The sequence below is a fragment of the Podarcis melisellensis genome, assembly GCF_964234715.1.
Source record: "Podarcis melisellensis genome assembly, chromosome: 12".
Classification (NCBI taxonomy): domain Eukaryota; kingdom Metazoa; phylum Chordata; class Lepidosauria; order Squamata; family Lacertidae; genus Podarcis; species Podarcis melisellensis.
The window spans coordinates 55,211,224-55,229,181 of NC_138544.1; the positions used below are offsets into that span (position 1 = coordinate 55,211,224).

At 47.9% G+C, this 17,958-nt stretch overlaps 1 protein-coding gene across 1 annotated transcript in view; it reads left to right on the top strand.

The window, feature by feature from the left end:
• Positions 1–17,958, top strand: part of WNT9A (Wnt family member 9A) — a 57,960-nt gene that overhangs the window by 32,126 nt on the left and 7,876 nt on the right. Inside the window, exons 2-3 of the mRNA XM_081882653.1 lie at positions 12,131–12,390; positions 14,758–15,020. Of these exons, the coding sequence (XP_081738779.1) occupies positions 12,131–12,390; positions 14,758–15,020 (523 nt within the window). The remainder of the gene's footprint in view (positions 1–12,130; positions 12,391–14,757; positions 15,021–17,958) is intronic.

The following is a 17,958-nucleotide window of genomic DNA, read 5'->3' on the forward strand; positions in this document are numbered from 1 at the left end:
AGTACAGAGATGCATTTTGCTGTCCCACTGCCTGAAGGTGCCGGCGGTTTCAACCAGAGAATTCTTGGCATGCCAAACTCTGCTGTGGACTCTGCTTTGCCATGGAGTAAAAACGGTTCCTTTTCCTTTGTCCTGGCAAACCTCAAGGCTAGGGGCCAGGTGCGGCCCTCCACAGCTCTGTTTGGCCCTTGGAGCTCTCTGTAAGCCACACCCCTCACTGGTCCTCCTTCTCTCCTTCCTTGACTGTTTCTCCCTGATTGGAATGTGACTTTGAAACTCTGATGGATGCCTCTTGGCTGGATGGAGAGAGGTCTGTAAATATGTGGAGAAGCTCCTGTGCAACTGTCCAATTTGCATCCATTGCTCCACCTACTCTAGCCCCACCCACCACTGGCAGGTGGCCCCTGGAGGGTTGCCCAGAAGTGAATGTGGCCCTTTCCTGCTTTATGTCATCAAAGATCATGTCTTGCAGCGGTAACTGACCCCATTCCCTCCAAGTCTTGATGGACTCCAATTCCCATCAGCCCCAGCCAGTGTGGCCAGTAGTCAGGGATGATGGGAGCTGTAGTCCATCAACATCTGGGCCTCTGAAGCCTCAGCTCCCCCATGCATGGTGTCTTCCTTAAGTGAGCAGAACTAGCCCAAGAAACAGCACTTGAATAAGCACCAAATGCTTCTCTTTCCCTTCTCATCTACATTCTTGGCTTCTAATTTTCCAGCTGGGATGTTGGTGGGAGAAATCCCTCCCTTTTGCCCATCTCAGTGGCCTGTTTCCGACTCAGACACATAAGCGGCAAACCTTGACCGTGCTCATTGGGGCTGCTGGCAGCCTGCAGCACGGCGGCCTGTCCATCACGGAACTGTTTTAAATTTAGGAGGTGAGACCGAACAAAAGGCTGGCCGTGTTAGGCAGGCAATTGGGTGACTGATTACGAAAGTCAGCTGTGTGTGTATTGTTTGGCACTGGCAGGAGTGATCGGAGACAGACACGCACACATGGCCTGTGACGGGTGGTGTGGGAAAGCTGTCCTTAAGGCAGGAGGGAACGTCAGACGAGCCCGTCTTCTGCTCCAGGCCAAAGACCCATCTAGTCCAGCATTTTGCTGTCAGTGACCAACTAGATGCCTCTTGGAAGATGCTCATAAACAGGACCTGGGTGCAACAGCAGCTCCCTCCCTACCTGGAAGCCCCAAGCATCCTGCTTCCACATACCGTATTTTTTGCTCTATAAGACTCACTTTTCCCCTCCTAAAAAGTAAGGGGAAATGTGTGTGCGTCTTATGGAGCAAATGTAGGCTGCGCAGCTATCCCAGAAGCCAGAACAGCAAGAGGGATTGCTGCTTTCACTGCGCAGCGATCCCTCTTGCTGTTCTGGCTTCTGAGATTCAGAACATTTTTTTTCTTGTTTTCCTCCTCCAAAAACTAGGTGCGTCTTGTGGTCTGGTGCGTCTTATAGAGCGAAAAATACGGTATATATAATTTCTATTAATTTCAACATGCCGATTATTATACATCCCACAGAACTTCACATCTTATACAATCTTTTTGGACTTCCATCAGCACCTCTGATGATCCACCATTTTTATCTTTTCTTCTGCATTTCTTAAATTCTCATTGCCTTTAATTATCTTAACTCACAACCCACCTCTTTAACCATTTTTGCAATAATTCAAATAATTTACCTCACAAAGCTTCTTGCAAACCTACAAACGTAATCTGGTCATCACAATAAACTTTTCAAATAGTCCGTAAATTTACACCAGTCTTCTGTGAATCTCTGGTCCTGCAGGTTTCGCATTCTTCTGGTTAGTTTATCCAATTCTACATAGTCCATCAATTTCATCCTCCATTCGCCCCAGCATCCTGCTTTCAACAGGGGAAGGTACCAGTGGTTAGTAGCCACAGTTAGACTCATGCGCCATGCACTTCCAGATCCCGGCACTCTGCTGTGATAATGGCTCCTCATGGCATGTTATGAGAGTGACCCTGCTTTACCTCCATAGGGGCTGCTAGATCACAGGGCACATTTATATGCAGAAATTTCGATATGGCAACATGCATCTGCTCTGCTTAAATATGATTCAGAGCTTCTGCAGAGTAGTGTTGGGGGGAATGTGTTTTTCAGGAAACCTGCAGTTCTGATACTCTTGCTAATTTGAACTGTAGATTCCCAGTCGTTGGCATCCATCTCTCTCGGGAGACAATGGAGGAGTGTGCCTTCAGGGGTGAAGTCCAACCATTGGAGAGTTACAGCACCTGCTTTGGTTGCAGAGACCGATATGGGAGAGACATGTTTTGTTGTAGCTGGGGCAGGTTGGTTGTGCTGATGCAGATGCACAATGGCATTTCTTCTCTCTGTTGTTGTTTAGTTGTTTAGTCATGTCCGACTCTTCATGACCCCCTGGACCAGAGCACACCAGGCACTCCTGTCTTCCACTGCCTCCCGCAGTTTGGTCAAGCTCATGCTGGTAGCTTCGAGAACACTATCCAACCATCTCGTCCTCCGTCGTCCCCTTCTCCTTGTGCCCTCCATCTTCCCCAACATCAGGGTCTTTTCCAGGAAGTCTTCTCTTCTCCTGAGGTGGCCAAAATATTGGAGCCTCAGCTTCATGATCTGTCCTTCCAGTGAGCACTCAGGGTTGATTTCCTTCAGAATGGATCTGTTTGATCTTCTTGCAGTCCATGGGACTCTCAAGAGTCTCCTCCAGCACCAGAATTCAAAAGCATCCATTCTTCGGCGATCAGCCTTCTTCATGGTCCAGCTTTCACTTCCATACATCGCTACTGGGAAAACCATAGCTTTTATTATACGGACTTTTGTTGGCAAGTTGATGTCTCTGCTTTTTAAGATGCTGTCTAGGTTTGTCACCGCTTTTCTCCCAAGAAGCAGGCGTCTTTTAATTTCGTGACTGGTGTCACCATCTGTTAGGCTTAATTATTGGATGTATTGGCATCAACTGTTGAGATGTCAAGCACTAAAAAATTATAAGGGAAAAATGCATATCTCCAAAAACACATACTTGAAATAGGTACCTATAGTTTTTGTGGTACTCAAGATGATACATTGTAGTCAGGGGCTGGGGGGAGAAAGGAAGTATTTTTCTTTCAGTGGGAGGAATAGGTAGATTGCTGAATCTCTAGAATCCAGCTTTTCTCCAGGCTTTATCTGTAATATGGTAACAGAGGCCCCATCTGTACAATATGTTTAAAACAGTACCATGCCACTTTAAACAGTCACGGTTAGGAGACCCCCTCACAGAGCTACGATTCCTGGAGGGGTTATCCTCCGTACTGAACAACTCCCAGCACCCTTAAACTACAGCTCCCTGGATTTGTGGGGCGAAACAATGTCTGGTTAAAGTGGCATGATAGTGTTTTAAGCAGATGGAGAACAAGCAGGTAAACAGGCTTTGTGGGTTAGTTTTCTCCACCACCCTCTGATCCTAGTGTTGACCCTCTTAGTTGAAAAGCTTAATAGCAAATGGGAGTTACTTTTAGGTTGAAGGGTTGTTGTCCATAAGTTATTACCTGCCCTTCACTCCAAGGTCTCGGGGCTTGTTACAACAACTCAAACACAATGTTAAAAAAAGTTTGGAACAGGTTATAATTGCAGAAATAAGGCGGGTTGTAAAAAGCCCTGGTAAAGAGGTGGGTCTTCAGCATTTGCTGGAAGCCGTATAACAAAGGGGCCAGACACACCTCTGTGGGCAGGCAGTCCTGCTGCTCAGGTCCAGCCACAGATAATGTCCTCTCCCTGGCTGCACACACCTTGAGCTTCTGAATAATCAGCGAAGGAGGCATTTGCCAGGTATGTGGGTCGTTTAGGGCTACAAACACTATGTGAGCACCTTGAATTGGGCTCAGAAATGAACTGGCAAACAGCGCAGCTGTTTTAAAAGGGGGGCTATATGAGATCTAAATGGAAACCCAGACAGTAATCTGGAAGGCTGCATTTTGGACCAGTTGAAGTCATCTTCAAGGGCAGCCCCATGTAGAGTAAAGGTAAAGGGACCCAGGACCATTAGGTCCAGTTGTGACCGACTCTGGGGCTGCGGCGATCATCTCGCTTTATTGGCCGAGGGAGCTGGCGTACAGCTTCCGGGTCATGTGGCCAGCATGACTAAGCCGCTTCTAGCGAACCAGAGCAGTGCACGGAAACGCCGTTTACCTTCCCACCGGAGTGGTACCTATTTATCTACTTGCACTTTGAGGTGCTTTCGAACTGCTAGGTTGGCAGGAGCAGGGACTGAGCAATGGGAGCTCACCCCGTTGCGGGGATTCGAACCGCCGACCTTCTGATCGGCGAGCCCTAGGCTCTGTGGTTTAACAATCCAATCCAATCTGGAAGTTGCTACAGCATGGGGCATACAAGGGGCTGTAGCTGGCAAACCAACTGGAGCGGGAGAAAGGCAGTCCCCACTGAGGCCACCTGAGCCTCCGGTGACTGTGTTGAACCCATGATCGCCCACAAGTTGCAGGCCTAGCTCCTTGCAAGGAATATCAACCCCATCGAGAGCAGCCTGGCTCCCCACCTCCCAGATGTGGGAACTTGGGACACATAATGCCTCTGTCTTTTCAGGATTCAGATTCAGTTTACTGGCCCACATCCAATGGGGGGGGGAATTAACAGTATCTATGTTGCTGCAAAGAATCTTGGAGGTGGTTTGCATGGATCTAGCAAGTCATTAGTCGTGGGAGGGAAGGAATAAATCTTGGCAAGCGCAGTGCCAAAAAGCCGAAGCAAAGTGGGGCGAGTGGAGATACCTGAGATGAAGAGTAAGAAATTCCAGCCTTCTCCGCTCTGTGTACATTCCATTGATACTGCAAGTCATTTTGCAGCCTAGGGAACTTTATTCTTTCTCTTCCCCCTCCACACCGTCGCATGATCAGCCCCATGGTAGGGTTGCGATGCTGGCTCCCAGCTCCCATCGTCCCCAGGCAGCATGGCCAATGGTTAGGGGTGTTGATAGTTGTAGCTCGTATTTCTATTGGCAATATGTTCGTGTATCTTGAGTCCCCATCCTAAACCCAAAAGACTTGTTGAGGAGAGCAGACTCTGAATTTCATGTCCCAGCACAAAGGAGGTGAAAGAGGCAGACCTTGAGCATCTCTGAGATCCGTGACTGCTGCTTCCTGGCACAGTGAGGAACAGCTTTTGTAAGGGGGCTGTGGCAGGCCTGGTCCTCCTGAGAACATGGAGATAACCCTGCCCATCTAGTCCAGCACCTAGTTCTCACAGTGGCCAAACCAGATACCTCTGTGAAGATTGCAAGCGGGACCTGAGTGCAACAACATTCTCCCCTCTTGTCATTCCTAGCAACTGGCCTGAGGCATACTGATTATTGTAACTCACTCTACGTGGGGCTGCCCTTGAGACTGACCCAGAAACTCCAGCGGGTGCAGAATGCAGTGGTGAGAATCCTTACGGGGTCCTCGCAGCGGGATCACATTCACCCGGTGCCAAACCAGCTGCACTGGCTCCCAGTGGAGTACAGGATCAGGTTTAAGGTGCTGGTTTTAACCTTTAAAGCCCTATACGGCCTAGGACCCTTGTACCTACGGGACCGGCTCTCCTAGTATGTCCCACGGAGGACCTTATGGTCTTCAAACAAAAACATCTCAGAGCTCCTGAACCACAAGGAGGTTAAGCTGGCCTCAACCAGAGCCAGGGCTTTTTCGGCTGTGGCCCCGATCTGGTGGAACGCTCTGTCTTAGGGCCCTGCGGGATTTGACATCTTTCTGCAGGGCCTGCAAGACAGAGCTGTTCTACCAGAACTTTGGCCGAGGCACAGTCTGACCCCCCTCCTTTGGTAGTTCTCATAGGACTCTAGCCCAATGGTTGCTATTAATTTGATTTTGAATTAATTTTAGAATGAATTGATCTTTTTTTAAAAAAAAAATTATTGAAGTTTCAACAAAATTACAAAAATAAAAGAAAATAAAACAAAAAATACAAAATACAGAAAAATAGAAACAATTAAAAACAAATCAATTTTTCCATAGCTTATCTTTCATTTGCTTGTTTCCTTGACCTCCTCACACCTCCCTTTTTTGTGTTCTAGTTAGAATGAATTGATCTTAGAATGCTGTGTTACTTTTATTGTTAGCCGCTCTGAGCCCAGCTTCGGCTGGGGAGGGTGGGATATAAATAAAATTATTATTATTATTATTATTATTATTATTATTATTATTATTATTATTATTATTTATTATAATACAGCCTCTGACAATGGAGGTAGAACATAGCCATTGTGCCTCTGAGCCAGTGTTAGTCTTATTCTCTTTCTCCCTCCCAACCATTCAGGTCCCCACTGCTGTTGGGGAAAGGCTGTAGCTCATGAGTAGAGCACCTGCTTTTTGCATGCAGTAGTTCGCAGGTTAAGCCCTGGCATTTCCTGGTGAACCGCTGCCAGTCAGTGTAGGCACTGCTGAGCTTGATGGGCCCAGTGGTCTAAGGCAGCCTCCTATATTCCTGTTGGCAAATCATGCTTCTTGCCTGGCCTCTCCCTCTAGCGATGAGGACTTGAGCCTTCCTATCTTCAGTGATTTATCAAGTAAGCTTTCAGCAGCTCTGAGTGACAACAGTTCTTGTTGCTCCCCCAGGAGTACATGGCCAAAGCCAGGAGGCATCTCACGCAGGATTTGTCTTTGGATAAAACAGCCAAGTCCCTCGCTGTAGCTGGGTCTTCTCTCTCCAGTTTGTTGGCAGGACTGGAATTCTAATTGGTTGGATTGCTGCAACCAAGAATCTCTTGCGTGATTGAAAAAAGATGCCCTTAGTGACAAATTTGGCTCCCCCTCTTAAATAGGTGCATGACACAAATTTGTTGAATTCCATCACTCCGGCTTATCCCAGCATGGTGCCTTCCAGGTTTTTTGGACTACAATTCCTATTGGTTCTATCCAGCACGGTGAAGGCTGCCTTAATTCTGCAGAACTCCAAGATTGTAGCAGGATGATGCTCCTAATCTTGCAGTAACTGTTTTAAAGGTAAAGGTAAAGGTACCCCTGCCCGTACGGGCCAGTCTTGCCAGACTCTGGGGTTGTGCGCCCATCTCACTTAAGAGGCCAGGGGCCAGCGCTGTCCGGAGACACTTCCGGGTCACGTGGCCAGCGTGACATCGCTGCTCTGGAGAGCCAGAGCCGCACACGGAAACGCCGTTTACCTTCCCGCTGGTAAGCGGTCCCTATTTATCTACTTGCACCCGGAGGTGCTTTCGAACTGCTAGGTTGGCAGGCGCTGGGACCGAGCAGCGGAAGCGCACCCCGCCGCAGGGATTTGAACCGCTGACCTTTCGATTGGCAAGTCCTAGGCGCTGAGGCTTTAACCCACAGGGCCACCTGCGTCCAGTAACTGTTTTACTTGTCCATAATGTCCCCTTGAACTGTGATGATGCCTCTTGCTTCCTAGATCTACAGGCACGTTTAAGTAAATCAACCCTTGTTGCTCCTCCCAGCTTTGCTTCTGGCCCTTCCACACCTGGCATGTGGCCCCTGGAAGGGAAGGTGGCCCTGGGGCTGGGTAAGGTTTCCTGACCCTTTGATAGAGCGGTTCTAGTCCTGACGAATGTCTCTGACCTCTTTCTGTCTGAATCCCTTTGAACACCAAAGCAAGCTGCGTGTCGGTCGCACGTTCAGGACACACTTCCGCTCTTGGCATTCCAGATGGGGACTCCGATGAGCTTGTGCCAAAGGGCTCAGCTGGGTCTCTTTTGACACAGTGGCCGCACATGACCCCCCCCCACCTTTCCCCCATCCTTTTCGTAAATTGCATAAAAGAGTTTTAAGGGATTATATGGGTGCCATGCAGAGGCTGCTCCTAACTAATGTCCTAAGCCCTGGGCATGGATCTGGCTTGTAATTCCTGTCCTTGCGAACACTTTCTAAAAAAAGGGAAAGTACCTTGGGCCACAAAATATCAAAATCCTATAGCAAAAACGTACTGCTTATGTACACAAAACCTTTGTCCACAACAACCATGGAGAGTGTTTCCCTCTCTGTCTTTTGAAGGGGGAGTAATCTTTGGTTTTGATGTTTCAGATGGTGGCTCAGCTGTGTTGAAGAATTATCGGGGTTGTTTGAACCCTTTCAAAGCACCACAGGATAGTTGGCACAGAACTACTTGCAATAAATTAGCCCAGAGATCAAAAAGGCGCAGATTAACCTAACGCAGGAAAACCTTTCCTATGTGGAAAGGCTGCAATGCTTTGGAGGTTTGGAGAAATGATGGGGAGGTGCACATGATAAAGGTAAAGGGACCCCTCACCATTAGGTCCAGTTGTGGCCAACTCTGGGGTTGCGGCGCTCATCTCACTTTATTGGCCGAGGGAGCCGGCGTACAGCTTCCGGGTCGTGTGGCCAACATGACTAACCTGCTTCTGGCGAACCAGAGCAGCACACAGAAACGCTGTTTACCTTCCCGCCGGAGTGGTACCTATTTATCTACTTGCACTTTGACGTGCTTTTGAACTGCTAGGTTGGCAGGAGCAGGGACCGAGCAACGGGAGCTCACCCCGTCGCAGGGATTTGAACCACCGACCTTCTTATCAGCAAGTCCTAGGCTCTGTGGTCTAACCCACAGCGCCACCTGCATCCCTACAGCACCACCCGTGTATTAAAATTCTGCATGAACAGGAGAAAGTGGATATTCTCTAGTGTGCCACCCATTGAAGCGGAATGTTGGGAGATTCTGGACACTGCTTCTTCATGCTGCACAGAGTTAAACTATGGAACTCCCTTCCACAGGGAGTTGTCACTGACTTTGGATGGCTTTCAAAGAGGATTAGACAGATCTGTGGAGGAGAAAGCGCTAGATGGCTACTAGCCCCAATGGCTATGTTCTGTCTCTGTTGTCAGAGACATTCCACTTCCGAATACTACTTGCTATAAACTCTGGGAAGGGAGAAGGCTCCTGTGCTTGGGCCATAGCTTTCAACTTTTCCCTTTTTTAAAGGGAAATGCCCTTATTCTGAATAGGATTCCTCGCAAGAAAATGGAAAAGTTGACAGCTATGGCTTGGGCCCAGCTTTCCAGTCTTCCCACTGGGGCATCTGGTCGGCCACTGTGAAAACAGGATGCGGGGCTAGACAGGTCTTTGGCCTGATCCACCCACCTCCTTTGTGAACATGCTGGATCACAGCCTCTTTACGGAACCAAAGACCTCGCTTGAGGACCAGAATTCAGCATGACTTCAGGATTCTTGCTCAACATCCTTAGTTCCCGGCAGTTTTAGCCAATCCCTAATTCTGGCACCAGAAGTGACTCTCTCTCTGTGTGTGTGTGTGTTTCCTCTTTTTAGCGCTGGGGAAAAGTACCCAAACTACTTTACGGCAGCTTTTCCTGACTCTCCAGCTTCCACCCTCCCTGACACCTGGTTAGAGGAGAGCCTGAGCCCAGGCTCTTGGGTGATTGGCCAGCAGTCCTGGTCGCAGTGCCAACAGATGTTTCTGCTGCTTGTGTTCACCTCTTTCCCCCACCCCCCACAGCCAGTGCCAGTGCCAGCCTGGTCCCCATCCAGCATGTTGTCACCCGGCACTGGGAACACTGTCCTGGCTACACTTCGCTGCACGTTTCTGTGAGAGAACAGCCGGGCCATGTGTTGCGAAGCAGCTCTGGGAGAAGGAACAGGGAGGGACCCGTGTTTCTGGTGGCTTGGTTTGTTTGTTTTCGAAGGCTTCCTTCCCCAAAATTAGTCGGGCCCTTAAGCCATGTCAGGATCTGGGTGGGCTGCAGGTACTGGGATATTGGGGAGGGGAGCTAGCAGACAGCTCTCCAGAAAGGACTTCTCTGTGGGTGGAATAGATGGTTGAAATATGGTTGCTTTTTTGCGTATGTGAAATAGAGTCGAGAGTGGATTTCATGCTCTTTATTCAGCTCACAGTGGTGAGGAGGAATGAAAGTTTTCCCAAAGTATCTGCTTTATATACATTATTTACACAATGGGTTGCGCGTGATTGGCTAATTCTGGGATTCTCCTGTAGGCCAATCAGGTTGTGGATTCACTTCCATCTGGAGCTGGATTGGGTGGCTCCTGCGGACCAGTCATACTGCTGCATTGTTCTAGGACCAATCAGACTGCTGTATTCTGGATCCTATTGTTCTAGGACCAATCAGACTGCTGAATTCTGAATCCTATTGTTCTAGGACCAATCAGACTGCTGCATTCTGAATCCTGTTGTTCTAGGACCAATCAGACTGCTGCATTCTGAATCCTGTTGTTCTAGGACCAATCAGACTGCTGCATTTTGGATCTTCTTCAACTCAGTCCATAACAGTATGTGTGGCTCCTTAGCACTTCCTGCTTTAGAGAGCTTAAAAACCAGTGTTTCTTGATCTTTTTGTGGCCACTGCGCCCTTGGTTCCATGAACTCATCCCTCTACCCTATAAAGAGCATTGTTCAGAATAGCAGCTTGCACGACCTACTAAGGAAGATAAATAAAATGCAAAACAGTAACAAGGAATTGCTCATTTATTAAATCTAATTACAGCTACTTAGTTTAATTGAGTTGACAAAATGGAACTTAATCAGTGGTACCAGCTTTTCATTTTTTAAAAAAGATATATATTAAAGTTTTCAATATTAATACAATAAAAAAATCAAAAAGAAAAAAGAACAAAAATACAAAAATAAAAATAATTAAAAACACACAAAGTTTCTATAACTTATTTTCCATTAACTTATTTCCCAGACCTCCTCATACCTCCCTTTTTTGTATTCCAATTCAAATTGTTAATTCAGCAAATCCTTATCAATAAGTTTTAACCTGCTTCTAAACCTTTTCCCCCATATTCTCTTAAAACATTACAGCTGGAAACCGCTTAATTTCTATCCGACATCATTCTAACATTCATTAATTTTGCAGTATTTCTGTAGATAGTCTTTGAATTTCTTCCAGTCTTCTTCCGCTGACTCTTCTCCCTGGTCTAGGATTCTGCCGGTCCAGTGGTACCAGCTTTTCGAAGTCTGGTGGTCATGTTCATTTCCAGTAATCCCACCACTTCCCCAGGGAATAATATTGTCCCCTTTGGGAACCACTGGCTTAAACCCTTGCATTTGACCATGAGTTTGAGCCTTCGTCAGGCTTCTCTCCACCCCCAAACTTGCTTCACTCCAGATGTTTTGTGGTACGTTTCCCATCAGCCCCAGCAAGTGCAGCCCATGTCCAGGGATGTTATGGACAACCTGTGGAGTGGGCGGTGGGTCACCAGTTTGAGGAAGGCTGAAGCAGACCTTTCATACTGGGCAATTGGGACTTCACTACAAGAAGAGATTGGGGCATGCAAGCTTGAAATCCAGCTTTTAATTTTGAACGAGGTTGGTTTTGAAACGGGGCACGCCATGCAAACCTTAGTTACGTTAAAGTTGCAGCAAAACTCTTGTTGTGTGGAGTGCTACTATTCAGTAGTCCAACCACTCAGATCCATTCCTTAATCGACTCCCTCTGTATCAGGTTTTTCATCCCAGCAATTGCATTTTATGGCTGCTAAGGTGGCGCATTTTGAATCCTCTTCAACCACAGGGTCCTCAAGGTTAAACCACAGAGCCTAGGACTTGCCGATCAGAAGGTCGGCAGTTCGAATCCCCGCAATGGGGTGAGCTCCCGTTGCTCTGTCCCTGCTCCTGCCAACCTAGCAGTTTGAAAGCACGTCAAAGTGCAAGTAGATAAATAGGTACCGCTCTGGTGGGAAGGTAAATGGCATTTCCGTGCGCTGCTCTGGTTCGCCAGAAGCGGCTTAGTCATGCTGGCCACATGACCCGGAAGCTGTACACTGGCTCCCTCAGCCAATAAAGCGAGATGAGCGCCGCAACCCCAGAGTTGACCATGACTGGACCTAATGGTCAGGGGTCCTTTTACCTTTTTAAAGGATGCTTAGTCGTCATTGGGTTTTTAAAAACCCAGTTTTCCAAGGGTTTGGTTCATTTTTACTCAAACCTCTGGGTTTCCACAAGCCTGCTGCCGCCTTCCTCTTTATGCATGAATGGTGCTGTTAAGGCTATTTAAGGAATGGCACACACGCCCATTGGCATTCACGGATATGGCATACATGATGGCAGGTTGTTGCTTGTGGCCGTGTTGTGTCTGAGCCTCAAGATCACTGACGTGGGTCGCCTTCTTCTCCTCCCCAAAGGTTGACTGGGAATGAACCCTTGACCATCCTCCCTCTGACTTCAGAAATGGAGGAAGCTGCCGTCAAAGCCCATTACAAAGTCTGTGACCGCCTGAAACTGGAGAAGAAGCAGCGGAGGATGTGCCGGCGAGATCCCGGTGTGGCCGAGACCCTGATGGAGGCCATCAGCATGAGCGCCCTTGAGTGCCAGTACCAGTTCCGCTTTGAGCGGTGGAACTGCACCCTCGAGGGGCGCTATCGGGCCAGCCTTCTGAAGAGAGGTGAGCAGTCGGAGGAGGGAGGCAAAGGAACGGGAGTGGGGGAGCCTCTGGACCAAGGGCCAGATGTGGCCCTCTAGGTGTGCTGGTCCAGGGGGGAGGTTACTGTGGGGCGAGGTCCAGGACCTGAGTTGAGGGTCGGCAGACAGTCCTCCTCGGCTGAAGCGGGGTCCACAGCGGGAAGCTGGGCAAGGACAGGAACTCTGGGGAAAACAGGACTGGATGCTGACCGAAACAGCTCTTCAACGACGTTGCTCCCGCAACCTGGGACCAGGCTGACTGGCCTTTATCTTCTCTGAGGCCAGGAGCGGTCCCGGCCCCCAGGAGACCCGCCTCTCCCGGCCTTAAGGCGAGCACTCCTCCTGGGAGAAACCAGTTCCCTTCGCCTCTCTGCCCTGAGCCTCTGCAGTTCAGGAGAGGCTGAAGGGTTACTGGGCCCAGGGGGAGACTCACCTGTAGGTACTGAGTCTTCAACCACCTCTGGAGCCAGAGTGGATTCACCTGGTGCCTGCTCCTGAGGATCCGGCACAGGTGCAGGCACTTCAGAATCAAGGCCCTGCCCCAGTTCAGCCGGCCCTGGAGGCGGGGACTCCTGTGCAGGCTGGGATTCCTCCGGTTCAGCCTCTGAATCGAATTCCCAGGCCATCACACCAAGTGTCTGTGTCTGGCTCTCAGGGCTCTCACAGCTCAGGGGTTGGTGGCGGGGTGACAATGAGTGCACAGAGGGAGAAGAGGGAACAGACTCGGAGGAGGAGGTATCAGAAGCTGCAGAGGCGACAGGGCTTAGTGAGCTGGGAGAGTCTGTGGTAGAGAGAAGCTCAGAATCGGAGGCAGAAGCTGAAGCAGGAGAGAAGGAGGCCAAGAGGCAGAGAGGAGTCCGACTGGTGAGGAATCACGGGTGTCTCCCTCTCGTGCTGCAACAAGCTCTCCTCTCCCTGACCTCCCAGGGGATTAAAGGGTTGAGGAGACGTCACCTGACTCACCATGGTTTTTTTTTAAATGAATATTTGTTAGCATTTTCTATAATAAAACAAAAACAAAATAAACAAAAAATAACAAACATACAAAAATACAAAACTTAAAAACAATTAAAAACGCATAAAATTTCAATTGCTTATTTTTTTAAAAAAGATTTTTTATTAGGTTTTCAACTTTTGAACTTTTGAAAACTTTTCAATTGCTTAATTTCTTTTGATTTATTTCTCAGACCTCCTCACACCTCCCCTTCTTGTATTCCAATTCAAATTATTAGCTCAGCAAATCCTTATTACTTATTTCTCAACTTGAACTTAATAATTTATCTTAACATATTCTTATTTTACTTTTTCTCCTTCATCCATTTCCTCAATTTATTTTTGCTAACCTTATATTCATTTAATTTAATTCATTTTAAAATCCAATTTTACCTTATCCAAAATTAAACATCAATACTTATACATCAATTCTCATTCTTAAAACATTTTTTCTAAGATCGACCCAAATTCCCTTCCACGAATTTCCCAATTTTCATACCAGTAACAAACAGAATAAAAACAGAATAAATTGTAATTATGAACCCTTTGGATTCCCAAACTCCAACCCCCCTTTCCCGGTTTCAGCCCCCAACAAGTGCCCATCAGTCTTGATCTACTATCAGCCTGGAGATCTCACATCCGAGGCTCTTAATTCTCTCTCAGGAACTCACCATGTTGAGGAACATTGGGAGAAGCTGCTCTAAGCAAAAGCTGGTTCCTGTTCCTTGGAGAATACTCTTTTTTCATGATTCTGGTTTTGTCTGCCATTTAGAGGGGGGCAGAAGCTAGACAGTGCATAAACGTCTCACCTTCAGTTATTAGAAAACCTATGTTAGTCAGCCTTTTCTAGCTTATGGAATTTCATTTTCAGCAAACACTGTCCTAATGCTTCCGTACAAACTCTGTGGGCCACAAGGATTATAATAATAATAATTTATTACTTATACCCTGCCCATGTTACTGGGCCTCCCCAACCACTATGGGCGGCTCCCAACAGAATATTTAAAACACGATCAAACATTAAAAACTTCCCAAACAGGGGCTGCCTTCAGATGTCTTCTAAAAGTCAGATAGATGTTTATTTCCTTAACATCTGATGGGAGGGCGTTCCACAGGGCAGGTGCCACTACCGAGAAGGCCCTCTGCCTGGTTCCCTGTAACCTCACTTCTTGCAGTGAGGGAAATGCCAGAAGGTCCTCAGAACTGGACCTCAGTGTCCGGGCTGAACGATGGGGGTGGAGATATACAGTGAGGATTTTAAAAGATGTAAACCCAAACCTGTGTGTGTGTGTTTGTAGCTCTGTAGGCTTAACTGGTGCCACCCTCCTCTGGGTAACGATGCCATTGTCCTTTGCAGGTTTCAAGGAGACAGCCTTCCTTTACGCCATCTCTTCGGCAGGACTTACGCATGCCATGGCCAAGGCCTGCAGCGCCGGGCGGATGGAGCGATGCACCTGCGACGAGGCCCCCGACCTAGAGAATCGGGAGGCCTGGCAATGGGGTGGCTGCGGCGACAACCTCAAGTACAGCAACAAGTTTGTCAAAGAATTCCTGGGGAAGAAGTCCAACAAGGACCTGCGAGCCAGGGTGGACTTCCACAACAACCTGGTCGGCATGAAGGTGAGGCTGTGTGAGTGATGGAGGTGATAGTTGTTGTTGTTGTTGTTGTTATTTCTTCTCCTCCTCCTTCTTCTTCTTCTTGAATGATTGGATTTATATACAGTGGTACCTCTGGTTACGAACTTAATTCGTTCCGGAGGTCCCTTCTTAACCTGAAACTGTTCTTAACCTGAAGCACCACTTTAGCTAATGGGGCCTCCTGCTGCTACTGTGCCGCCGGAGCACGATTTCTGTTCTCACCCTGAAGCTAAGTTCTTAACCCGAGGTACTATTTCTGGGTTAGCGGAGCCTGTAACCTGAAGCGTATGTAACCTGAGGTACCACTGTACCATCCTATACCTGGAGGTCTCAGGGCAGTTCACAGAAAAGATCAACAGAAAAACTACAATATATATAATTAACATAAAAACAACCCAATAACCTTCTCCCAAGACAGAGCCACCCTTTAAAAGGGCATAGCATGTCAATCAGATCAACCAAAGGTCTGGTTCTTGCCTGACACCTAAAGGTGTATAATAAAGGCACCATGCGAACTTCCCTGGGGAGAGCATTCCACAGATGAGGAGCCACTGCAGAGAAGGCCCTGTTCTTGTTTTGCCACCCTCCGGACCTCTCAAGGAGGAAGCACATGAAGAAGGGCCTCAGAAGATGATCCCAGGGTCTGGGTGGGTTCCTATGGAGAGAGGCAGTCCTTGGGTTATTGTGGTCCTGATACTGCCAACATGGATAGCATTAAGAGGATTAGACAAATTCATGGAGGAGAAAGCTATCAATGGATTCTAGCCATGATGGTTTCCAAGGTTGGAAGCAGTAATGCTACTGAATTCCAGTTCCTAGGAATCGCAGGTGTTCAAGTCCTGCTTGCAGGTACCTTGTTGGTCAATGTGGCTCTCCCACTCTCTAGACCAGCGGTTCTCAACCTGTGGGTCCCCAGATGCTGTTGGACTACAACTCTCATCATCCCTGAGCTCTGGCCTTGCTAGCTAGGGGTGATGGGGACCCACAGGTTGAGAACCGCTGGTCTAGACAGAGTTGGCAGGTCAGGGTTTGCATCAAAGGCCAATTCTCCCCTTGACTTTTAGGTGTTACTTTGGAGAGAACTTTGTTGTGTTCCCAAATGGGACTTCTTGCAGGAACAGAACAAGCACTATGGAAATCTGTTGCAGTTCAAGTGGGGAGAATGAAAGGGATCGCACTCCAACAACTTGAGAATCTGATCATTCACCTTATTTCCACCCTGGCCCTGCTGTCTAAGCCTCCAAAAAAAAGTGGCACCCTGTGTCGGAAAGGCCTTGTTGCCACTTAGGCTTTCGCAACAAGTGCAGTTGCACCCCAAACTTAAAGGCTGCTATAAGCTGGTTGAAGTCACTGAGATTCTGTTTCAGTGCAAACAAAGAGAGCCTCCATTGGGTTGGAGGGATAAAGGGGAGGGGGAACTGATCACGGTAAGCTAACACTAATAAGATTTGGGTTTGAGCAGTGTGTTAATCAGACCTGAGACGATTCGCAGGAGTGTTGCTATGGGAACGGCTTTGGGGCGTGGGCATGGGTGTCTGTGCAGCTTTTCTGAGACAGAGAGCTGTCGGAAATGTTTTGTGCACGCACATTGAGCAGGGCAGATCTAGAATCTGCAGGTTCTTGCAGAACAGAAAAGTTGGCATTTCTGACAAGGATCTTGATTGGGTTTCTGTCCTATTTTTTCCCTTCCTGGCACAGCCTTCCTTGGCTTGGTGTCCTCCTCCAGATAGATAAACTTTATTCGCATTAGCCAACGGCCATAGCAACACAAAACAAGCAATATATACAATTAAAAGGACAAGAATGGGTAAAAAAGGCAATCAAATGACCAAGATTATCGTTCAGATAGTGGCCCTTGATCTCATTGCACCCTCGATAAACGTAGCAACCTTTGCTGTTGTCTGATCATTTTGATCTGATAAAAGAAAGAAAAATGTGGCTGCAGATGGGTGGCCTGGGATGGTAAATAAGAGTGCTCTGGACCACTGGCTGGGATGGATGGGAATTGTGGGCCAAAGCATCTTCATGGATGGGAATTGTGGGCCAAAGCATCTTCCAGATAGGGAAGGCTGGTCTCAAAAGCTAAGGACTTGTGTGGATGCGGAGCATGTCCTATATGAGGTAGGCTAGGTGAGAGGAGTGACCAGCTCAAGCTCACTTGGTGGGCTTTGTGGCTTCATGTGGATTTGAACTCTGGACTCTCAGGACCAGTTTTGATGCTATTACCCCTATACCATGCTGGCTCCTCCCCACCTAGCTCCTTAACTGTGAAACTAGGTCCCAGGTGACCCTATACCTGTCACCCCACACATCTGTGGGAGTATGGCAGGCCGAGGGGGGAGTGGTAGTGTGTACTTTGAGGATTTTGGCTCTTTGTTGGTATTAAAAAGGCAAGTTTGTAGAAGTTATAAAATAAATATACAAAAAATAACAGCAACAACAAGCAACACACACCTCCTGCAACAAAATTCCCTAAACAATACCCCAGCCCAAGAATCTGTTCAGAAGCCTCAGTTTTTGCAGCTGGAGTCAGTCAGGGACCCAGCCACCCAGGCCAGGTGGGAAAAGGCTTGCAAGGCAGAGAGCAGGTCTTCCAGGACTCACAGCCAAGATAGTCTAGTATAAACAGCAGCATAGGCAGAGAGGACCCCTTCCTTCCTGAAGCTTACAGAGTGATGCTTCCAAGTGGGCCGGACATCTCTTGGTTAAATTACCAGATGGATATATGAATAGACTTTCCTTGGGTATCCCGCATAGCTCCCAGCCCATGAGTAGCCAGAGAGATGGATAACAAGCACTCAATAGAGTTTATTCTAAGTTTCCCTCCAAGATCGACCCTGAATTTGAGCAGTGATGGTTGCTGTATGTGCAGATTAAATTCTAATCTAGGAGTGCAAGAAACAGTCAAAGGAGATATAAG